Genomic DNA, 25417 nt, shown 5'->3' on the forward strand with positions numbered 1-25417 from the left:
ATTTGGCACAAAAGCGGGTGCATAGCTTAAGTCCTGTTCAGGATAGCCCTCACTTGAACTCTGCACATTTGCATAGATTTTACCTACTGATTGTCTCTATCAGGAATATAGTGGGTAACTAAAAGAAATGTTTCATCAGCCGTTTGTGGTCAGGTGCAGATTTAACTTGTTAATTATTAGCATCAATGAGACACACATGGTAAAGAAAGAAAGAAGTGTCATCTTTCTTCACCAGCATGAAACCCTGTAGAAACAATTTCAACAAAAAGATCTGAGGCAGAAGGTACTTAAGGCTGCTTAGGAAGCTTTAAGAACTTAAGTCAAAACTCGAGCCAAAAGAGGCCATGCATTTGTCTCATCTAATCATACATATCACAGACCACTACGTTGCGCTAATTTCCTCCTGAACTGAAGCAAATGGCACCTCTTCTACTAAAACAAATCTTCAGAAAGACATTAGCTCTGGATGAGACATGGGACGTTCACGAATTCCCCTGGCAGTCGCTCCAAGAACAGAACCCCTTATTAATCACTCTTGTGGCTAATTTCTCATGCATGATTTTTCATTTGAAATTGTCTGCTAGTAGTTTCTAAATATCATTTAGACATGAAAGGAATGGGAACGTTGCTGTAAACATGCTGTAAAGAAGCAGAATGTGGAGACCACAGCCTTCTAACTACAAACTCCTGGGAAACCCTCTCTGAACTACCAGCCAGGGCTGTTCAAGTTAAATTTAATGGAGGTCTAAGGAAGCCTGGTTCAGCAAACCTGATACCTCTGCCTGTGAAAGTAATTCCTCTTTGGTGTCCAGGTCTGGCCTAGGGTCTCGGTAAGAAGACAGAGTACCTTACACTCCTGTCATGCCAAATCATGCTTTTTCCACAGATGGAGTGAAGATGATTGACGGATTTCAATATACCAGCTCTGCAGCCACACGCTTCACAACTTAAAAAAAACAGACCTGAAGACGCATTGATGACTTGTGCCATGGCATTGCCATGGGAGCTGAGGCTGAGCTGTTTATCTTCCACGTCTCCTACTGTTCTGACTGCTGACGACTCCTCAGTGCTCCTACTCATGTGAACACGGCCAAACGCAGAGTGAAACCAGGATGTGTTTTCAATGAACTTGTTTTGCCATATGATCACTTGATTACTATTTTCATCCAAGTTGTTAATCTCATGACAAACTCCCTTGTTCAACCATATTTTGTGATTGCATTGTATCTTTCCGTTATTTTCTCACTAGCAACTTTTCCATTAGTTTGCCTGAAATAAATGTCAAGCTAATGAGAACCTTCCTCTGTGCTTCCCCCCTTAACTACAGGCACAAATCTATCCCTCTTTTAGCATTCTGCAACATTCCAGGTACTCAAATCTGTTCTAAACTAACATTAAAGATTGTTTGCTACAGATGGACAATTAGAACTGGCCAGTCCCACTAGTCAGAACCTTCCGCCATTACTAATAGGCTATTGTATGCTTTGTCATCTTCACATAATGAACATTCTCTGTTTCTTTTAGCATGTAGAGCAGAAATACATACAGAAGACCTCTGCTATTTCTGAAACAGCATTTTCAATTTTATTAAGTGTATGAAATAAAAGATGTAGATTTTTTTGTCCTACTTTCTACATGGAAACCTGGTCAGATACAGTAAAATACTGATCCTGCTCCAAATGTCTAAAAGTAATGAACATAGCAAATGACCCTCTTAACTAAAAAGGAAAGAAATGACAGAATAATGAAGGAACAACAAAACTGCTGGAGTGATGATCCAGGAGAAATCCAACACCCTACTGATCAAGACCACCCTGTTCTGCAGAACATCCACCTCCTGTCTACAGCCCCTTCAGGCACCTCTCTGCCTAAATCCCACAAAAGCTTTGGCTCGGCAAACAGGCTGCGAGCACATTTGCGCACGCTGCTAGTGCTGCAGTCGCAGCCACGGTGAAAGTGGACAAAGAGCAGAAGGCAAGATTGCCACCCAACTGCCACTTACTGATTTAATGGTCAGGACACATCACCCAGGCACAGGCGGCTCAAAGCTCTCCTTCTTTTTTAAAGTACATAGAAATACGTCACGTTAAACAGATTTTCAGCACATTCAAGAAGAACATTAACTGAATTTTCTACTATCAGATGTGAACAGAGCTCTCAAATGTTTCACTTGGCTCCAATACTGACATCCTCATGAAACTCGGCACTTGTTAAAACTGCAAAAATGAAAGAGAGAAATGAAACATAAATCTTGCTGGTTTATTCAATGACATTTACAAGTGGGGTAATACTTGAAAGAGTTGTAAGTGATAAGCCTCCAACACCTACTGAAAAGAAATTCTCACAGCTACATAGGGGATACTCACTAATTATCTAGACTTTTGGACTGTCTTCAGATATTTCAGAGTGAGAGAATCAAAACAGACTAGGGTTTTGATTGGCATTTAAAAGATATTTCTTCTGGATGGATGTTAATAACGTAGTATGTTGCAGTACTGAACTATCGGTAACAATTTGGTTTCAGAACCATATCAACTAAGCAACCAGTATGATTTGCACTAACTGTAACACGTTCTACTCCATAAAAGACATCCTTCAACTTCTTGGAACTATATTCAACGTGCAGGAAATTCAGCTGCTAGTATTAAAGGCTTTTAAAATTACCATTACAAAAGCACAATAAATTAGCACACAGAGTGCTCAGTTTAAATATTGTAACGTTACAGGCTTTGATTTAAGTTTTATTTACTTCTAGGGAAATTATCAAAGGTGGGAACAATGTTGATGGTAACAGCCTACACATACCCTTCTGTATCTTCCCAGTGCACACTTGTGGCTGAAAAAAAATCTGTGCAAGTTATTGGCAAAAAGTGAAACAGCCAACTGTACAGAAATCATGAGCAAAAATAGCCTTGCATTTCAATGGTCACAGGTTTTCAACCAGAAATTCTGACAGCAAGGGGTCAACGCAAGCTACTTGCTAAAGCACATAAAATATGCAATGTCAGGCAACTGTTTGAGACTTCTGTGGAGCCTAACTACAATAGAATTACAGCCTTAATTTTGTCTATCCCTGCTTTTATTGTTTGACATTGTTTCTTGGAGTTATTCTGCTGTCAATATTTGAAGAACAGAACCCTGTCTTGATATTGATTTCCTAAAGACTTTGAATCACTGTCTTCATAAGGCATACATTTTAAGGCAAGTGCATGCAAGAGGTGGAGGTGAAGCTGCTTATTGAATTAAATCAATACGAGACACCAGACCGGCAATTATCATCTAGTATTCATTTTATATAATGTGAAATATCCGGCAGACAAGAAAAACAACTTTCCAACCCACTTCGGCAATCTCAAATTTAAATCTCTTGTATATGCTGGACCTTTGGCTTGCTGAAGTTCAGTTGTTGCCACTCAAGCATTTAGCACGTACTTTACTCCAAAGCTGCAAATCACAGGGTTGCACAGTGCCACCTTCTGTGATGCTTCTATGGCTCACCCTGAAGGGCAGAGAAAGAGAGCAGTGGAAGCCACGGTCTGGAGGTGTTTGTTTCTCAGAGGGGAGCTTAGGGACCGTGCTGCAGGGAATTCATGACTCAAGAAACCCCAAACAACAGTGAGGGGGAAATACAGGATCTATATAAAAGTCCAACTCTATCCAGGTTAAGTTTGTGCTTCTGCAGACGTAATGACAGTGCTGCTGCTACAGTGTGTTCTGCTGAAAACGTACAAAGGATTGAAACTGGTCAGCAGTTTCAGGACAGCATTAGTTATATGAACAAAAGTAATCTAGAAACAGCATTATAGAAACACAAACTGATTCCATACCCAGTATATGCCTTTCTTTACTGCCTCTATGGAAGCAAGGTGATCCGAGTGCCACACACAGGCAGTAAGGACAGGAGTTTATGCGCCTAGCAGCAGTGGTACTGTAACCTATACTGGACTTTTTGAGGTTGGAGAGTAAATTAACCACTTTTGACTGTCTGAAGGCTATTTGCTGGTACCACTCCAGAGTACGCGGGCTGGGTATCAGAGGGCTCAATGGCAGATGATGGAAATCTTCCTACAGCCACTTAGCAGCCTCCCTGCGCTTACCCATGCGGGCAGGGCTGAGCTCTGCGGCCTCGGTCTGCATTCGTGGCAAGGTCTGCGTGGCAGATGCTGAGAAGCTGTGCTGCATTAAGAGCTCAGGAAGGCATTTTTCCTCCAGGAAGCTGATTTTCCCCCTTTTCTGGCAGGAAAGTTGGAGAGGCCGAGCGCATTGTTCTGTGTCATCATGGTGCACCAGCCCGCTCAGTCCTGCCCCTCAGCGCTGCCTCTGCACCCACGGGGAGCCCCTAGGGATGGTGGAGCACCAGCTCTGCACAGCACGTGCCAGGAGGGCGACCCTCCATACCTGGAGGCATTATGTGCATCTTGCATGAACCCTGGTCCATCCTACAGACTTTTTTCCACATCCGAGGAACAGTTCCCAAGGAGCACAAAGGGGGTGACCCTTCACGTACATCTGGTATGCTATCTACGGGACTCTAGAGTGCCATAATGGAGCCTGAACTCAGAATCTGATCCTGCCAGGATGCCATTTCATGTATACAATTCTGTTTCCAAGCTGTACTAGAAAGTGCTATTTAACTGTTAGTGTTTATTTATCCACTGCAACAGCAAGTTACAGAAGTGTTTGGGAGGTCAGCCACAAAGAAGTGGTCCTCTAACTACCCAATAGTATGTGAAAAAAAATCCAAGGAAAAAACAAAAGCCAGTAGGAGCCAGATGAAAGATCTGAATGACTTTGCAGAAATGACCACGTGGGTAATATACCTTGTTCTTCCAGAGCAAGACACCATAAAGGAATATGATAATTTTCAAGGATTTTATTGGCATACTCTTCAGTCATTAAAGGAAAAAAAAAATCTATTCTATGATTGTTCAGAATAACATCAGACTGTATAGGTCAAAAATTGACTGACATCACTCTGGACAAGCATTATTGAGACACACAAAGAAGCTGTTGTGCCTTTAAGCTTATGGTACATTGCAATGCAGTAAATGAAAAGCCACTATTATGAGGGGATGTTTATGTCAGTATCTGAAACAAATCTTCTTTTTACTAGGATAATACTGTCTTAAATTGTTAACTGTTGATCAGATAAACAACATGTGATAAAGATCCTATAATCTCTTTTCATAAAATTCATTTTAACCCCTTAATGGCTTTACCTATTAAATTCTTACACACTATTGATCCTTGTGAAAGCTTGTAACAGCTGTAAATAACATCCTAACATTTCCTGTGTAAGCAGTAATGCAAGAGTTCAGGATTAGATTTTAAATAATGTAGAGATGAGATGCTAAGATTTTCACAGGAGGCAATGTATCAGTCACTACCAGGAACTGGAATCCCGCCCCATTCACTAAGAAAGCCTTTTGAGCTTTGTGTAAGAAGAAAATAATTTGATCTCCGTCGTCAGGCTGTAGATTTGAGAGATGTTTTATGCAGTGCAGGATATAGAGAACCTCTGTGGCAATGTATTACCAAGACAAAGGTGATGCCACTTCAAAGACAAAGCACGCACAAGGCGTGCTCCTGGTGGTCCTTCAGTCCTTAGGCTGGATTAGAGAGCAGCAGGAGAACAGTCCCAACACCATCACTTCATCCCCTCCACCTTTTCAGCAGATAGCTGAAACAAATGGCCTTTGGGAAAGGGGAACATTTAAAATAACACCACCTGTCTCCTCTGCTATGCCTCAGAGACATATAGCTTAAAATAAAGCAACTTACTACGTATTGATTATGTGAATCTAGTTGACAGGGTGACATGGGTTGTGTTTCTGAAGTCGTTACGGGTGGGTGAGGAGTCCTTCCCTCACACCCCACGGGCACAATCCCTGCCGTGCTCTCCAGAACCAGCGCCTCCTTGGACAGCCGCGACGGCTGCTCGTTGGGACAACGCTGTACTTTGGCTGACTGACGCAGTTCCTGTGACAACTCATCTCCTTTACGTGACACGGGTGTTTGAGCAGACTGGAAGGAGACGGCCCACGCCCGTCCTTGCGAGTGCAGGCCCCGGGCCCGTCGGGGCGGGTGCCCGTGCCGCAGGAGGCGCTCCCTGCTCAGAAGCGGAGGACGCCCCAACTCCTCTGTCTTCGGGCAACTTATCCCCGGGGCTGCCGCCCTCACGGCCCACACCGAGAAGGGTGGGTGGCCCGCCATCGCACCGAACATGTTACGGACATCAGGCCCCGGAGCCCCAGTCTGCTACCACGGGCACACGGTGACACCCTCTGCGGGCGACACGGCTGTCGCGCACTCTCCTCCGCCCTGGGAGAAAGAAGGGGCGGCTGGGACGGCCGTCTGCAGGCCGAGGGCCGGAGCGTGGCCACGCTCGGCCGACAGCTCTCGCCCGAGCAGGCGCTCGCGTCCCCGCAGCACTGCCCAACACGCCTGGCCCGGCCGGCGCTTCTCTGAGCGCCATTCCCCGCCTCGCTGCTCACAGTTCCCGCACCAACTGCGAAGTGAATTTTAAACGATTTATTATTTGCTGTTCAGACTAATTCTTAAATCCGACTCTCCATCCCTAAATCCTAAGAAACCCCCCGATTACGAATTATCTACATTAGCTTAAAATTCTCGGTAAAGATCAGAAGGAGCACAGCTGGAAGGGGCATGGGGAGGGGTGCGACTGCTCCAGAGCCACCTGGGGCTCTTTACGGACGGCTGGAGCACTTTTGCCCGACCTTGAAACACCCACATTAGAAAGAATGGGATTTCAAAGTATTAGCCCCTCTGTTCAATTTCTGGTTCACTCACAAGAGGAAAATAAAATCTTGAAAGGTCTCAACTTCAAAAACCTGCATTATCACATAAGTGGCCAGGAAGCTTTTCATAATGTAAAAGAAACCAGTAAAATTTTTTTTTTTTTTTGAGGAGGAGCAACTTAAAAATTATAACAACTATTATAACTGATTTGATATTCCTGGATTGTCATTTTGCCTATTTTGCTTTGAAATGTCAAAATCTCATCTCAAATTGGGACTGGGAAAAATGACACGTTATGGGAAATCCTATTCTGAGAAAGGTAAAATTGCTGTCTGAATTATCAATATTAATAAAGGTAGATTTGTGGATACATCATGTGGATTGGAAAATCGACGTTTCCTTTAATAATGCACAAAATGATAAAATACAGTGGAGACTTGCATCCAATCAAAATCTTTTAGAAATTATGTTCTCCACTACCACCACTGTGCGAGTCTTTCTCAGAAAGACTGATGAACAGAAGCTGCTTGCCTATTTATTATCTCTTTGCTACAGAAAAAACACAGAAAGTACCATGAGTGAGACAAAAGTGTAACAAGCTGCACGTGCTTATTTCAAGTCACTGAGTAGTTAAGGGTGTGTTTCCTGGACCCTCTTAATTAATACTGATGTCTATGCTAATTTGAAGTGGAACGGGGATCTTCAAAACAGATCCATTCTCTTGTTAGGTGACCTTAATGCAGAGCGGCCCGAAGAAGCCAGAAGAAAGAGAAAGAAATGAAAAATCTAAGTCTGCCAAAGAGCTTTACATGTGTGCCTACATGATCAGCTTACAATCCACCACAAAGTGTGCTGACTTTATGGCAGAGGTCCCATTAACAGCCAAGCTCAGAAGAACCTACACTCCTCTTGCAAAGGGCAACTCAATAACTCACTGATGAGTCAGTATTCAACTGTGGAAATACATAACCACGTTTTTTATTTCTGTAATTTTTATGCATGTCTGAGTGGGAAGGAATCAAATATAAATAATCTCAAAATGGATTTATTGAGTGATAATTACATATTCAGAAAAAGGAATGTGTTAAAAAAAGGAAACAAGTGCCACGGGCACAGGCAGGAAAATGAGGGCTACAAAGTACATTGAAGTTAGTGGGAGTTTTCTGCGTTAATGGAATTCGTTTCACGTACTAAATACAGTTGAAAAATTTAGTCTGGAAAGAGACTTTATTCTGGTATGTGTTTTTTTTTTAAAAACTCAAATTGGAGGATTTCTTTGCCTAAAGACTGCATATTTTAGTTACTCTTTGTCAAGCCACTGAGTTTATTTCCATTAAATATTACTAGCATCTTGTTTTATTTAAGGCAACTTCACCTGGATCTTGAAAAGCAAGAACGAATAAAGTTTGTAACAGGTCAAAAAGTTGAAACTCTTGAGATACTCAGGTGCCTTTTTGTCAAATACTATACTATCAAGGCATGATGGGGTCCTGGGGCCATTGATAAAGCAGTGCTGCCTAAACTACTTACCAGCGGAGTCAATAAACACCTTTTTTACCCTAAAACTCTGAAGGAAAGCTCTTCCTCTCCACTAGAAAAGCAGGACATCGAGTATCTGGTGCTGAACAAAGGAGAGTAGCTTTCCAGCCGCTGCAAGCCCATAAAGCAGCATTGTGCTGTGACGACGGATGCGGAGCGATGCCGTGTCTTACAGCTCACACACAAACCAGTCTGTCCTGTGGGAAGATGCTGCATCAACTGTGCCTCTATGAAAGGAGATGCAGTAGCCGTCTTTTACTCAGAAAGCTCTTGTACCATTGTCACATATAAAAACCCAAGCCCTAAGAATCTGGAGGCTTTTATCTGTCACCACACCACAGTTTAGATAAGGTGGCCTTAACTATAAATGCAACAGAAGCGATCAGGACTATATGCCAAACGATTCAATGCAACAGCAAACTAGTGTCTCTACACAAAGGTGTTTGCTACCTAAGTCGTATAAATGGCCTAGCACAAATAAGCTTTATGTATTTGAAGCACTGCAGTTTGCCCATCCTCCACAAGTACTACTCCATTTACCACTGGTCAGTGGTAAGGAGGTGCCAGCGTAAACTTCATAGCAACGGCAGAGCTTTTCTTCCACCAACACCAAATGTGTGTCCAAATCTACACAAAAATAAGGTTTTTCTTTTTTTTCACAAAATATCTATCTTGGTTCCTTAGTGTACTTTTCCCCCACTTTTGAGAATGACTTTTTCAGGTAAAAATTTGTTAGACACATTTTTAAAATACACAGCTGCACACTTACACAGAGATTTTGTGTATTCAGTTCAACTCTTACTGCATTTCTGACTCCAACTCAAGAACAAAACTCACCATTGCAACAGGAGTTCCTGTGTATAGGACAGAGGCAGATATGATCCTGTTCCTTGATCTTCATATGGATACCAAATTCTTCTCAATTTTGTTTTTGATAAGAAAACAAAATATTATGCTATCCCACATGGTGTACTTTTGAAAAGACTCCTTCTAGGCTTCCATTTATGAGACTGAAAACACGTATACATATGCTTCTGATATACTGCACAAACATGCACAGTGCAAGCGTCCCCCCGCCCCCTTCTTTTGTTTTATACCATCAATGGGTGCCTTCCAAACACTAGTGCATAATTTGTCCATAGATGTTAACATTTTGAATCATGGTAACAACCGGGAATAAACCAAAGTGTAAAAAAGAACACATTTTTTTCCAGGTACATCTATTTCTTCTAAAATGATACAATAGGTGGAGAAAAACATATTTTATAGCATCTATACAGGTGATATTTTGCCTCAATTGAGTTGATGAGTTTCTATACTAGATATAACCAGAAAAAAAAAAAAAAGTGGCTTTAGTTAAATATTTATTACAGACTTTCGCTATGCATGACAACACTCCATTTAATTATTTGAATTACACCTGTTTTTATAAAAATAATTTTCAAGTCAGAATATTATTAATGGTTAGTTATACGTGTGTTTTTCTAGCTGCAGTCCCTGCAACACGATGAGCCCTCTTGCCCTGACTTAAACCAATGGATTGCTAACACCTAGAGATGCGAGTGCAATGAAGTGCCTCCCGTATTCCGACTGAAACTCTCCACATTACTGCTGCAAGGCCCTGGCACTGTCAAAAGGTCTGGTAAACAAATCTTGGGATCTGCTTCCCAATGAGTACGTCATCGAGCAGAACTTAACCTGCACCGCTATGAGACAGACGAGCACTGTTAAACCCGGGCAGGCTGCAGGGGTACCTGGGACCTGGCATTAGCACCTCGATAGCCGTAAGCCACTGACAAGACAATTTTTCCGTGTGTGTATGAATAAACCCTCAGCCTCCTGAACCAGCCCACTTGAGGAAAGCTGCAAGGTCTCCCTCAGCTGACGTTGGCTGCTTTGTCAGGAGCACTGCCCCTTGTGCTAACGGGTACCCCTCAGCCCTGGGGAAGACGCACGCCCTCCGGGAGCTCCCTTCTCCCCCGCCATTTGCTGTGCAGGGCTCAGCTCTGAAGCGGAGCCGCTCGGAAATGCAGTCTGTCCTCAGAGCCGGCCCGCGGGCCAGCAGGTGTATCCCCCGCAGCACCCAGCCACCGGTGGGGAGAGCAGGGCTCAGCCCCGCGGTGCTGCCCCGCACCACCGCTGCCGGCTAGGTGATGGATGGCAGGTGTGGCAGCAGCCAGCCCGGCTGGGCCGGCGTGGAGACGGGCGCTGCTGGCACCGCTGTCACCCGCCGAGAGCCGGTGCCAGCTGAGCCTCCCAGCTGCCACTCGCTGCCACGCAAGGCATAAAACATACACTCCGAACAATCGCAGCAGCAGAGCCGAGCTGATAGACTGCATTATTAATTAGTTTAATGACGCCCAGCCCTATTAGAAAGCACGAGATAATTGCATTTAATTTGTGTACGTTTTAATTACGGCCCACGCAGTGCCAAATTTGATCAATGTATCATCTTTTCTGTTCTGCTCTGTAACCGTGTTTGTATTAATTTGCATCTGAAACAGGAGGAGCCGCTGAGCCCCACTGGGAATAGAGTTCTTTCTAGTTCTTAAACAGTGTCATCTTTCACATCGTGATGCCGTGCGAGACCTCTGCCTGCTGATAACAGTGTCGTCTTTTCCTGTAGCCACAAATTAAAAGCAGGTTTATGACCACATGCTACTAGACCCTCCAGGGCCCCAGAGGAGGCAGCCAGAGAACAATTCATTCACTCATCTCTCCCCTTATCCGTGATGGAAGCAGAAACAATTGCATCATTTAATTTACTATTGCAACGAGGATATGGCTCATTGGCCCCTCGTTGTTTTGAAGATGGATTTAATTAACCTCCTATGAATCTTGCCAATAAGTGTGGCAGCATCAGCATGGAACGGAAGATGTCAAAAAATCAGCTGCAGGGACGGGTAATCAGTATTTCTCAAGCTGGCTCTGCTGAGAGGACGTATGACTACAGAGTTTTGGCCCCAGCAGAAAGCCAAGGAACACACTGAGTTAATACACTGCTGACTTACCTTGGGGAATCTGAGCTCAGGTTTGACTTAGACTACTGAGAAAAAGAGAGGTAATTGAATAATTCCTAATAGCCACATATATCTTTAATGCAGAAGCCATTTGCAATCACTGGAAAATAAATAATTGCAATTAACTGCACTGTTAAGTAAATATACAGTCCCTTGAGGAAGCAATCTGCATGCTTTTATAAGTCTGGCTACAATATGAAACTCATCACGATGTCTATGAGAGTAATTTATAATGAACATTTAGCAGGTGCCTCAGATGGGTTGCTGCAATTTACATTCATTAATAAAACTGTCCTTATTAGACCTGAAGTTTTATTCATTTTAATTTAATAAATCTTTATTACATTTTCATTTTATGCAGGATTTTGTTTCCAACTTTTCCTAGAATCAGTTTAGCTTGTAAAGAAAGTTAAAATCTTCGAGATAATGTTATTTACAATGAACCATTTGAGAAGATGAAACCAATCCAGGATCTTACACACATTTCTAACTGGAACGAAAACATGATCTGAAGCTCGTAAGCTATCAAGAATAATTTATTCCATGATATGCAGGTTTACCTCGGAAATAAAGCGATGTAATTTTTCTTCTATAAAGATGGCTTAACATCACTTTACTGAAGGAAGAAGGGAACCCTATTACAGTTTTAAACTACCAGCCACTATAGAGACAAAGAACACGTTAACTGAAGAACATGAGAAAGAAAGAACAATTCCTTTCATACATGCGAAAAGCAGCTCTCTTGCGTGATTTGTAGCACTGCATTAGAAGCTTTCCTTCCTAACTACTTAAAGATTTAATAGGAGACGACGAGGTTTCGATAGTCCTGGTTCAGTCAACGTTTAGTCAAGCTTAAGTTCATTTGCTACTTTTGTAAGAGGGGGTCTGCTTGGGGTAGCACTTGCATTCCTGTGCCTCTTTGTTTTGTCCTGCTGCTGTAAAAGCTACAGGAAGAGGGTTCCTTTCTCACTCACTACAACTAACTACCCTTCAATGCAGCAACCAGCCAAAAGACTCACATCAGAAATACCTAAAGAGGCTTTTTTTTTGGTCTGTGAGTCAGATTTTGAGCAGCTTATGGGCATAATTGCAATGTTAAAACATCGCGTGTGAAATGGCACTTTCGCTGATCTAAAAAGATGCGTTAATCAGCTTCAGTTCTTGCAGAACAGGAAAGACAGAAGATTAGACTTACACACGTCGATTAAGCCTAGAACAGGTACAAGTAAGTTTCTGGGCTCTTGACGGTTTTCATTGTGTCAGTATTTCCAACCCTTCCAACTGTATTCAACAACTCATGACTATAGAGCAATAGGATTTGAGATCAGACTCAAACCATGCACAAATCACCTGAAAATGTCTATTTATTGCTATGCTATATTCAGTATCTACTCTGGCATCACACAATAGACTATGAAATGTGTACAAGACAGGAGTTTCACCTCTTGAAGAATCTGCGTCTCTAAGGAGAATAAAATAATATAATTATATGCCCAAACACCAAAGACTGGTATATAAGTGTTGAAGTTACACTTTGTAATCCAAACTATTAGTAATTTCCTGTCAGCAATTCTTGACCACATTCTTTCTCATACTGTCATCATTTGGAAAAAGATTACTTTTCCATATACTTTTTCTTTCTTGTTTTAAGACATAATTTCAATATTTGTTAAAGAAGAATGGGAGAAAAGAAGAGTTGTAGACACTTCTGTTCTCCATATCCCAACCAGCAAACGGAGAGACGGGTGGAGATGTGGAACTGGGCATAGAACCTTTAGAGGGATGGAAAGGGAACGAGCGAGTTAGAGAAAAGATTGGGCGAACACACCCACAGGTAAGATAAATGTTTTAAAGAGAAAGGAAAGGTATTTTTTGATGGCCCCAAAGGCAGAAACCAGATACCGGTTCAGGACTGGGATAACACAGCACCTAGGCACACAGTGATGGCTGAGAGCTGAGACAAGGAATCCTTACCCAGGGCAGTAAATCCAACATCCAGGTGTTTGCAGGCTTCTGCTTCACCAGTTGTGAGCTCACTGCCACGTCTGATTGAGTGGCTGCAAAGATTCCTTCCTTCTTCAACTACTGCCACTCCATGTCATTCCACAAGCCTGTCATGCACTGGTGCTTGGGATGTTACCTGTTCACCTTCTTTCTTAAAACACACCTCTGCTTTCTGTCAGCAATTGCCCATGTCTTGTCTGAGCCAAGACTTCTGCAATTTCAGCACCAAATCACTATGCAGTTACTAATTTTCTCATTCTGCTCCATTTGCAGAAGGAGATATCAGAATTAAAGCAGTGAAAAGAAAGACTGCCATCTTTTTCATGTTTTGAAGCTAAAGATTTTTTTTGATAAAGGGGCTTCTTCATGCCTCAAAACGGTTTTACTGATGCCTAGAACCAGACAGCTGTGATGCCCATTACACACTTGAGACTTCTTTTCATTTTACTAGTGAGAAAGGATCCAACTCAAAAGTTTTCAGCAGCCTCAGTTGTGCATATAAACCAGATGTGCAGCTACTATAGTGTGTAGGTCGATACCCTGCTATGCAGAAATTATTCGGTACATGAAGAGCACGCTGGGCTGCGTTAGAGCTGCCAGCAGGTCGAGGGAGGTGATCCCTCCCCTCTGCTCAGCACTGCTGAGGCCACACCTGGAGAGCTGTGCCCAGTTCTGGGCTCCCCAGTACAAGAGAGACATGGACATACTGGAGAGAGCCCAGAGCAAGATCACAAAGATGACGAAGGACTGGAGCATCTCTCATACGAGGAGGGGCTGAGAAAGCTGGGACTGTTCAGCTTGGAGAAGGCTCTGGGGGATCTTATGCATGTATATACGCACCTGATGGGAGGGAATGGGGAAGACAGAGCCAGGGTCTTTCAGTGGTGCCCAGTGACCAGCCAAGAGGCAATGGGCACAAATGGAAATGCAGGAGGTTCCCTTCGAACATGAGAAAACACTTTTCTACCCCAAGGATGACCGAGCGCTGGCACAAGTTGCCCAAAGAGGTTGTGGAGTCTCCAGCTTCAGGGATATTCTACACCGAACCAGACACGGTCCAATACAACCCGCTCCAGGTGACCCTGCTTCAGCAGGGGATGGGACTAGCTCTCAAGAGGCTCTTTCTAAATGAAATTACCTTATTCTATGATTAGGTCTGTTTGAAGATCAGGTCTGTTTGAAGATGCAAGTAAGGTACGAACCAGCATCAGCAGACAGGTTCATAGTCTAGTTTGAAGAGTAAAATCAGCTTGGTGACTTCCAACCATTCAAGACTCATGAACTTGAAAAATCACATGTCCTAAAGCACAGGTGTCCAATACATATGATTTTCTGTTTCTGAAAATGCCTTCTAGTTCTCCCTTTACAGAGTTGAAACATCAGCTATTTCATAAATACTGTGGCCAACACAGTCCCTGTGTCATCTCTGTGGTCATTAATGCTACATTTTCTTTTAGCAGCGTTTCTCTGCAAGTGTATTACCATGCTGAAATGGTTTCAAAGAACACAATTTGCATAATCCCCACTTTAAACATTTCCCAATTTAATAATTTTCCAATTGTAATCGCATTTTCTGCCATACTAAATGGAATGGTATTTGTGGTCACAAACATCCAAATTGCCAGATTATTTCAAATCACTGAAATAGATTATGTTTACAAAGAAGCAAACATGAAATCTGTAGCTATGGGAATTATAAAATGCTTAAAATAGTAAGTATCATTATCATACCGCTTTACTAAAGAAAAATGTTTCTAAATTTTTGTTTTAATTTATGAAATTGCTGAGGAAAACATACAGTCATAGCTAGAAGAAATGTCACATGCAAAGTTTGTTTTCTGAAAATACTCTTAAAATAACTGTTTAAAAGTAAACAATACTCCAAAGATACAGAACATGATTTAAAAACAGTTCTTCAGATGCCATACTATGCTGCCTAGAACTACCGCCGTGCAGCAGATGGCTCACTTATCCTCCGCTCAGGAATTCTGCAGGACCTACAAGGGCTTACCACTCAGCTGCGAATTAAATGGATGCAGCTGAGATCTTGAATGTATATGTACAGACATCTGCACATCATCACTGCCTGGAAAAGGTAACAATGTCTGGTTTGATTTTGGATAGGGAGGCAGAATTGCATACGCCCACGACTACATACACTTCTTTATGCTGTGTCAGTATTTTAAATACAAATTAAACATTATTAGTTCCTCCTGAATCCTCACTTGTCAAAGCAAAAGAATTCAGAATTGTAAAAACAAGAAATGACTGTGGTGTTTGTAACAACAAGAATGTGCAATTCTTACACGTACTTTTCCTGAGGTATTCAAAGCATCTTCTGCAAATAACACTTAGTTGAAACACACACACACACTTGTGCCTGGCAAGACAGCCAGACGATCACTGATGACTCCAATACTGCAAGAAGACGGCAAGAGCCTCATGCTGACAGATGACCTGTTCTTGTCCAGGGAAGCACTCCCACGAAGATGAGAAGGTAATCAAGTCTCCACATCCACCCACGGCTTGACCACCTCACTGAGAATCAGGTTTCCAAATCAGTGCTAACTGCCTAATTAGCTATTAATCTTTTTGCTGACAATTACTAATGGGTCATTTGTTGGCTGGAGTTTGCAAAGATCCTAGCTACTGCACAAAACACGCGACTCCATAATGAAACCAGTTAAACTTAAAATATTCCTTCTGATTTGAGTAAGATCTAAATTGATTACTTAGACATACAAAGCTGTGTATCAGCTTTTTTTTGAAGGAAAGATGTTTGTTCAAAAGAGAGAGAGATGTCCTACAGGAGGAGGTCCACGTTTTGCAGACGAACACATCCCAGCAGTAACAGGGAGTGCTCCTTGAACTTTTGCTGGCACAAGCACACCAGATAAAAAGATGATGCCACCACTGTATTTTTCACAACAAAGACCATATTGTGCCAAGACTGTACGACCAAATCAAAATTATGTGATTCACTGTAGCATCAGGAATATGGTAGGAGCTAAAAAGTCATGCTAGAATGAAGTCGTTCTGATTTAACCAGATAATATAAAGTCAAATGGTCACAGGTGGCAGAGGGGCTAGATGTGCAACTTCTTTACGAGCGGTTATTATCTTTTAAAAAACATTTAATCAGCAATTCCAGTTATGGCTTATCGAATGGCTGCTTGGCAGAAGTCTCGAAAGGGACTGTTTTGGCTGAACGTAACCCATTAAATGGATGAGGTAGGTGTACAAGCATGAATTCCTAGTTTCAAGAGGAGGACTTTGGTTCTTATTCTGCAGATAGAGCTTGAAAGCTTTTTGTAGGCCAAAATGGCTGGAATCCTGAAACAGCATTTCTGTTGCTCCCTTTATAAATGTTCATGTATGATGCACTTTCTCTCCCTCCAGCTTATCAAGTTATGATCAACCCTAACAAAATGTCCTTCAGTGAGGGAAAAATGAAAATTGTTTCTGGGTACAAGTGAAGGTCATGGTTTATCTTGAGCAAATGGATTTGTCATTAATATGACTTTCTCCTAAAGACCTATGATTTGCATATTGAATTTTATATTCCTGAGTTGCAGTTTGTGGAACTGAGGAGCTCACAGCTATCCTTCTTCTTTTCTTGGAAGTACAGGGAACTTTAATAAGAGACTTTTGAATCAGCAGTCTGAGCCAGAAACAGGTTTTTATTCCAAAACAGTCAAAATAAGCCCAGTTTATTTACCCTGAATGTACTTATCCTAAGATGGACAAATAGGATTAGGAAGATATATAGCTAAGAGTTTCAGCAGATAACTGATTTTTTTCTAAACTATGAAAATACAGTAATTCTCAAAGACTAATATAGGCCGTGACTATGGCCAGCTGACAGCAAAAATACTCTTTTTTGGTCTAGACCCACCTAACACTTGAACGGTGATTTAAATAAAGCAAGACTGGTGAACTGGCTCACTGAGACACGACGAACAGAGGGAGAGATGTTTCTCCCGACAACCACAGCTGATGCCGTGAGCTGTGACGCGCCGGGCTGCTGCAGGGCAGCAGTGAGAGGAGGCAGCTCTGCTCGAGGCGCTGCACCAGCCGCCAAGTTCCAGCAGAGTGCCTGGGCCAACCGAATGGGAACGCTCTCTTCTTGTAAACGCCTGCTCTAGCAAACGAAGGGGAAAGGGCACCTCTGCATGTTACAGACAGAAAACGACAGCCCGCGCGGGACGCCGGTGCGCAGGCAGCCCTACAGATTTCCTGGCGCGGTCACGACCCTCGCACTTCCACAGATCCACATGAATGAGGAGGCAAGGAGAGATTTATGGGACTGATCCTGCTTCCACATTTACACTAGCAGGTGTTCGTGGAGCTTACAGAAAATATTAGCGCTAATAAGCTGTTTCCATTAAAAAAAGTTACATATATAGATAACGGTAAAAGTGGAGATTAGAACAGCCTTGGACTCATCACAGCATGAAACCCTGTGTGGTCTGCAGCAGCCGCAGAGGTGATAACCTGCTTGCTCTTAGAATCAACTTACTTCTTCCATGAGTCACCCACAGTAACTTCATTTCTTTAATTTCTCGTATCAAACAAACAGAACCTGTCCTCCTCTGTTCTTTGTAATAAACCCCCTCATTTATCCCCGCCGCCCCCCCCCAGTTCCCTTCAGTTACCTTCTCACCCTTAAACACTTCAGAGATTTTCAAATCCACAGTTTTACTAAGTTGATAGCCAACTAGTCTTGCTTAACTTCAGAACCTCCAAGCATTTACACGATTACCTTCTTCTGAAGAACTAAAATGCTAACTCATAATAATTTTTATATTTCTGGAATATTCTCCAACTTCAGCCTACCCTATACCTCACTGCTGCTGCAGATTTCTTTAAAGTCACCTCATCAAATCTCTTTTCAATTCACTTTTAGAAGATAATTTTCCAGAAACAGAAAAACTACCTTTGTCACACACACTACTATAAAATCGCAAGGTATTTCTGATAACTGCAAAGATTTCGGTGACGTCTCTGTATTATCTTTAAAACACAGGGAAAGCAGAGGTTCTAGAAAAATTATAGGAGAATCACCTTCTACACAAAGAAACATCACAAATTCACATCTCTACGAAATGCTGTGACAATACCTGTGTTAGAGACATTGCAGAGAAGCTGATACATACTAGAATTCATAGTCAAACTAATACAAAAGTTTATAGCAATTCTGTGTATGTTGTAAACATTTCCATAAAATGCTGGGAATAGATGTACTGGAAGATATCTGGAAGCAGTGGGCAAATAATTAGAATGCTGTACCATCCAAAAAATCAAGCTTTTAAAAAAAATATTCAGTAGGCAAATCTTTGAATTTAAACAGCAGAAAAATAGCCAACTTTGCATACGTAGGATTAACTGAACTTGGCTGACCATTAGAAAAAAAATTAGGGTCTTAGAGCATACCTTAAAATGATCAAACCCTGAGGAAATATAAATCCTTCTTTTGTATGTATTACCCTACCAAAGACATTTCCTACTTAACAAGATTTCTTTTTGGAAACCCTTCTAGCACGAAGGATGATGAACTGAAGATGTTTAGCACTAAACGAACGCAACGCCAGCAAGACACAGCACAAGCAGCAGTGCAAAAGTGTCTGTAATTTGCCAGCCTGGATGGGTCTACAACAGATCTTCAAAAAGGTGGTGCCTTCTAGGAGGCCAGACTGCAAACACAAGATTTCCTGGATGTTTTGCAGTAACAGAGCAGTGGCGTTTACCTCCTTTACGGAGAGAGACAGACCACACAGCTCAGCTACGCAGTCCCAGCAGGATGTGTCAGGATCAGGCCCCCGATGATAGAATCACAGGATCATTAATGTTTGAAGAGACCTCTGAGATCATCAAGTCCAACCCTTGACCTAACACCACCGTGGCCACTAAACCACGACCCCAAGTGTCACATCTACACGTTTTTTGAACACCTCCAGGGATGGTGACGCCACCACCTCCCCAGGCAGCCTGTTCCAATGTTGGACCGCTCTTTCAGTAAAGAAATCTTTCCTCATGTCCAACCTAAACCTCCCCTGGCACAACTTGAGGTCATTTCCTCTCATCCTATCGCTTGTTACTTGGGAGCAGAGACGGACCCCACCTCACTCCAACCCCCTCTCAGGCAGCTGCAGAGAGCGATGAGGTCTCCCCTCAGCCTCCTCTTCTCCAGACTGAACACCCCAGTTCCCTCAGCCGCTCCTCACCAGACCCGTGCTCCAGGCCCTTCACCAGCTTCGCTGCCCTTCTCTGGACACACTCCAGCACCTCAGTGTCCTTGTTGCAGCGAGGGGCCCAAAACTGCACCCAGCATTTGAGGATACCCCCAGCGAGATCAGGATCTACTCCCGCACATGCATTAGGAAGACTCACTCCTGCCACCCCAGCAATAGCACTTGGCCTTTACTATTTTGCCAGTGCGCTGGCCCAGAGTCGTGCTGCTCGGGACGAAAGGCATCTCCCACCAGAGTCAGGGAGGTGTTCGAGCTGAATGCAGTGGACAGACAGACCAGAGCATTCCCCATTTCTTGCCACGTGCCTGCACCTGCTCGAGAAAACCCGACAGAAAACCTCCAAGTAATTTCAAATGTGCCTTGCCAGGAGCAAGGCAGGTCAGAGCGCTAGACCCAGAACAGGGCCCCCTCCAGCTGGCCCAGGGGGAGCTCGGCCAGGCCGGGGCTGGCAGCCCAGGCCCCTCTGCGGCCCTGCATCCCCGTGGCGGCAGCCTGCCGGGGAGCACAGCCGGGGAGCACAGCCAGGGCAGCTGTCGTCGTGGGACAACAGCAAAACCTGCTCCTATAGCGGGTACTGGCAGAGAGATACCAGCTGAGAGATGCTGGATCGAGCCGCTGATGAGCTGCACGGGCAGTGAAGCGACGAGGCGACGCGTGTTTTTCAGCCTGTTGATGCAGTGAGCCAGAGTGGTGATTTGCCAGGGATTTAGCTACAAGACAAACTTCTGAGGCTTATTACTACAGCAATACTGAACCTTTATATTAACACCCAGCAGCGTTTGCAGTTCTGCAAGTTTATTTTCAGGTAGGCAGTGGCGGGGGCCTTGAGCAGATCCCGCAGCCAGAGCCAGGATGGGGTGTCCCTGGCCAAGACCTGGCAAAGAGACCCCGACATCCTTGGTGCCTGGCACACACCTGGAGCACACAAACAGCTGAGACTTCAGGAAAAAACTTGTCGTTCCAGGTCCTCTTGTGCTCCCTGAAATTTGAATTGCACATCGGCCCAAGAAAACTAGACTAAAATGGAACCTGATCACTGGCCCTTTCCAGGTTGACGACATCTCTGAAATGCTTTAAACAGTTGAGGTGCAGGTATTTCTCTGAACATCATCATGCCAAGCTGCAAATCATGCTCAAACTGTAATTTGAATCCACCGTAAAACAAGTGTATTTGCTATGCTCGTTATGCTACAAACGTCCTATTTCGTTCTTGTCAGTTTATCCCCCCCGGACAACGCACTTGCTAATGCACACATGGATCTCGGAATTGCCAGAAGCCTTTACCCATTTCATTGATTCCCGCCCCGGACTACTCCAACAACAGTGAAGCAGATTTTCCTAGCAAGGAAATCAATATGGCTGTAGATTAAGGTTTCCATAAAATGTTTAACAGATTATATATTAATGATTTATTGCCTATTAATTACAAATTAATAAGCACAACATTTTTGGCATCTGATTTAGCACACTGCACTTCAGCGTCTGGACTCTGCATTTGAAACAGCTCTCAGATTCTCCCTTTCAATGGCTTAATTGGGAAATCCTTCAGAAATACACTTTATTCTTTGTGTTTGGTATAACCACAGTCTACATTTCTACAGCACACGTACTGATGTGGCATCTTAGCGTCCAAGCATTCAGCATACCCTGGTCTCAAGAGGGAATTCAAAAGGTCAGTAAGAAAAGCAGAGATAAATTTAGTAATATATACAAACACAACCGGGATTAACCCTTAAAACTCCTAGTATTAACTGCACTGCTGAACAGTTGAAAGAACGGTTAATACCAGTTTGCACAGGCACACGTTTAAAATGCCAGAAGGGACCAGGACATTTTTTGGGGGGTTAGGCTAACACTTTGGCTGTCACTGAGCATTAGATAAGCAACCACCTTTGCCCATTTTTGCTCTTGCCCTGCCGCTGCCAGTTGTGCACAGCCTTGGTCAAGGCACTCTGCCAGCTTTGGAAAAACAGTTGAGAAACACCACTTACGAACTAGCTTGTGAAGTGATTTGGGACTGGATCTCATGCATCTTATATTCAGTTAAACCATTAGGTCCTATCTAGAGTAACTCCTGACAGAGGTGGCCTGTAACTCTGCCCTTCCAAATTACAAACTGATCTGTCTCCTAGGAGCCTTGACTTCATTGTCAGAACAGAGTGCTGTATGCTCACTATTGATTCACTCATGACTGTTCTGGCGTCAGGATGCTGCCAAAGACACATTGCCTGTACTAGCACTTCTGTGTAGCACCTGCATGAGAGAGCTGTTTCTTAAACCTTTTGGATCTCCTGACATACCAGTTTATAAACGGTACCAAATGCAGAAGACCACAAAACAAACTTAGTATGACTCCAACTGTGCATACGTAAATTACAACTAGAAGTTTCTAGATCGACTTTAATTATGTTTAATTAACATTGCAAAGTAGCGAGTGAAGTTGTGGTTAATGGGGTATGCTACTTCTCAAACAAAGCAACAGAAAATATCTGTTGTTCTCACGCTTTTTACACTCACACATGCATGCCCCTTATCTAGGAAGAATGGGTAAATGAGTTTGATTCATCTTCAAATACACCTCGTGCGCTCACGTGCAACAACATTAATTGACATTGGCAAAGCATTCGTAAGGTGAGAAGTGCTCTGCCAGGACCAGGAACCACCCGTAACTCTTCCCACCTGCGGTGCAGCTCGCTCAGTATGCACTGTCCATGGCTCGTGACATTATTTTGTTAGAAATGGATCACTTTGAAACTCTCAGATATAAATGTAAGAATCTTAACCTACTGGTAATAAAGAAAGCATTCTCTGCAGTTTCAATCCTGCAGACTGCTAGGCAGTTAGTAAGCTAGGAACAACTTATAGGGCCCTTCATCAATAGTGGGTGTAGGAGATAATGCTGCTGCAGGACGATTGGGGAGAGGTGTTCTCAGACAGGAGCATTCTGAATAATACTATTGCACCACTAGTGAACAAAACCCAAACATGCACAATATTTCAAAAACAAGTAATCTATAAACATTGATGATAACTATGGTAACTGCAGTGTAGCAGAGTAGGATTTAGTCCTTAACGTTTGTGGTACCAAGCTGCATATTCTGAATCATAGACTTGAATTTCACTTCAATTATGCTTTAAGTTTGTTGGTTAAATGACTGCAATGTATAAAGGATTCCACGAAGGAAGTTATTAGCTACACACGCAGTGCTGTAATGTCAAACTCCTATTTTTCAACAGATGAAGGACTAGCCATCACGTACGGAAGGACTGTACGAGGGGTAGCCAGCCTTTGAGACAACAGGCCACTTCCCGCTGCTTGATTTACAAAATAAAAGCTTTTGGTTTAGAAGATACATGCCTATCCTCAAGGACACCAAAAAGACACTGGGAATTAAAGTGGAAAAACTATGAGATTAAATTGGTCCTCAACCTGGATATTATTTCTGACCCCATGTTACCTGAGCTAAGCTTCAGCAGTCAAGTCAGGGTAATCTCAACTCAGGATGAAAAAGGTTTACTGCATTCTTTTTGGCTTCACATAAATCTTCCAGGCTTCCTTCTACACGGAGATGCTACTGGCACCAAGGTTTGCACAAATGTCTGCTTGTATTTTCAAAGTGTGGTTTCTCTCACAGACACTGAGGAAACGTCTCTCTCCCCCCACCCCGAGCCGCACTATAAACCCACGCTTACTCCGCTTGTAGGAAATGACTGTGAGATGCACCATGAGCGGTGACCGTATGGCCTGAGTCACAAACACACAACGTGGCATCCTGTGCTGAAGCCCGAAGAGATTTCAAACCAGGCATCTCCACGCCTGCCGCAGGAAGAGACTCCTGCACGCGTCACAGAGACTCCGCGTCTCCTCTTCGAGGGGCACCCTCATTCTCTCCTCTCCATACGCGGGACCACACCCAGCTGGCACAGCCTGCAGCCCACTGGCACCTACAGCCGATACTCACTTCACACACCAGTGCTGAGAAGAAACACAGCACGACAGCTGTGCTTTTCTTAATTGCTTCAGCAGATTCACACCAGTGATTTTTAGTTACCTGTCAGATGCTCCTGTTAAAAGTATCCTTGGACAAGCCTGATTTCAATATTAAGATTAGTGTGTTAAGTCACTTTTAGCTTTTCCACATTTATTTGAAATAAAACCTGGTAGGGTCTACAACAGAAGAAAAATAGAAGTCTTACCTCTACTACTGCTTTGGCATCCAGTCTAAAGTTGAAATCTCCAAAGACAAAATACGAAACTTTCTCAAACCGCTGATCTATAATTCTGGAAAAAAACAAAAGGAAACAAAAAGGCCTGTCGTTCAGCTTTACATATATGCGAGGATACACAAATACACATATCTTCTAAGTACCATCTCAGAAATAATTACTGGAATGATCAAACTACCAGTTTATAGTGGAACAATATATTAACCATGTTTTGGGGCTGATTTTCTTTGCTTAGGCAACTCTACCTCCAGCCTCGGTAAAATAACGCATCTGCTTTCCCCTGTCTGGCTGAATGAGCAGTTTGGAGGAAAGCAAGGTTGAAGCAGCTAGTACAGATAACACAGAACCGGCACTTGGGCATCACATAAATCTTGATGACATTATGGAGGTACTCCACACCTTTGGAAGTTTAAGTACATGGCTTTGGGCTCGGCAGCCAAGAATTAGGAACCCTAAATGAGTGGCGAGTTCGGAGTACGCCTACATTTGAGTTTACTTATCTGTAAGGCTGTGATCAGAACGTTCACCAGCATCTGTTAGTACTCCAAGAACTATATGAAAAGTGACACGTTAGGGGTAAACATTAATCATCCCAGCTGACAGAGAGTGACCTATGAGGTTCTTCCTGGCTCAGTTACAGTTCTCTGAAAGACAGCTGTCTTTTTTGTTCAAAGCAGATTTTCACTGAGGTTCAACACCTAAAAGCTGACCATTCCAGATGGGACGTAAAGACTGACTTTTTTCTGAAGCCTTTGCTCAGTACTAAACAGGGACACGAGGCATTACTGTTCATCTTTCAAATCCTGTATTAAAAATTGTTATTATATTATTAGCTTATCTATTATTAACGACAATTGTCTAGTACTCCTAACAACGTGCAATTTTACATCACAGAATCACAGAATGCTAGGGATTGGAAGGGATCATGTGTCCAGAAATCCTGGCATTTGGAAAGCCACTGATTCATGCTTAATTTCAAACAGGAATCAATACAATTCATTTCCTATCAGTAGTTGAGGAAGGTATGAAACACCTGAAATGTGACTGCTGCTATAAAGAACACAGACAGACAAAACGCACAAAACCACAACGGTATAATGGATGAATAATAGGTAAGAAATAAGAAACAAATGCAAGGCAATACACTATGTACATTCTGGAAATATACAAATAAGTAAACATATAAATATTTCTGGCGTTACGATGTCAGAAACCCCAACTGAGCCAGAGGCAGGGACCTGTATAGCTAGGTAAAGGATTATAAAGTAACGCACAGTAAGTAGGCTTCCTGGAACAACGCTGCCCAGCCAAGAGGCATTCATTTCACATGACTTTAAAAGTTTTAATACATTACATCCATTTAGACCTTTCACAGCCATAGAGACAGACACAACACTGGACTTACAGTGAGGTACATGCTTCTCCTCTGAAAAACAGCTCACATTTTTAGTCAACTGCAATCTATTAGGTAAGGAATATTATTCTACTGAACAATTAATGTGCATTGGACCTAAGGTAGTGTATTGGGTTTGTGTGGTAAGGTTTTGGTAGTGCGGGGCTACAGGGGTGGCTTCTGTGAGAAGAACCTTCCCCCACATCTGACAGCACCAATGCAGC

General features: G+C 43.0%; 1 protein-coding gene across 1 annotated transcript in view; it reads right to left on the reverse strand.

Moving 5' to 3' along the window:
- INPP5A (inositol polyphosphate-5-phosphatase A) overlaps positions 1 to 25417 on the reverse strand; it is a 247016-nt gene that overhangs the window by 50804 nt on the left and 170795 nt on the right. The window contains 1 exon segment of the mRNA XM_086466868.1: positions 23771 to 23855. Within this exon segment, the coding sequence (XP_086322994.1) occupies positions 23771 to 23855 (85 nt within the window).

The sequence above is a fragment of the Leptosomus discolor genome, chromosome 6 (assembly GCF_034619465.1).
Source record: "Leptosomus discolor isolate bLepDis1 chromosome 6, bLepDis1.hap2, whole genome shotgun sequence".
Classification (NCBI taxonomy): Eukaryota; Metazoa; Chordata; class Aves; order Leptosomiformes; family Leptosomidae; genus Leptosomus; species Leptosomus discolor.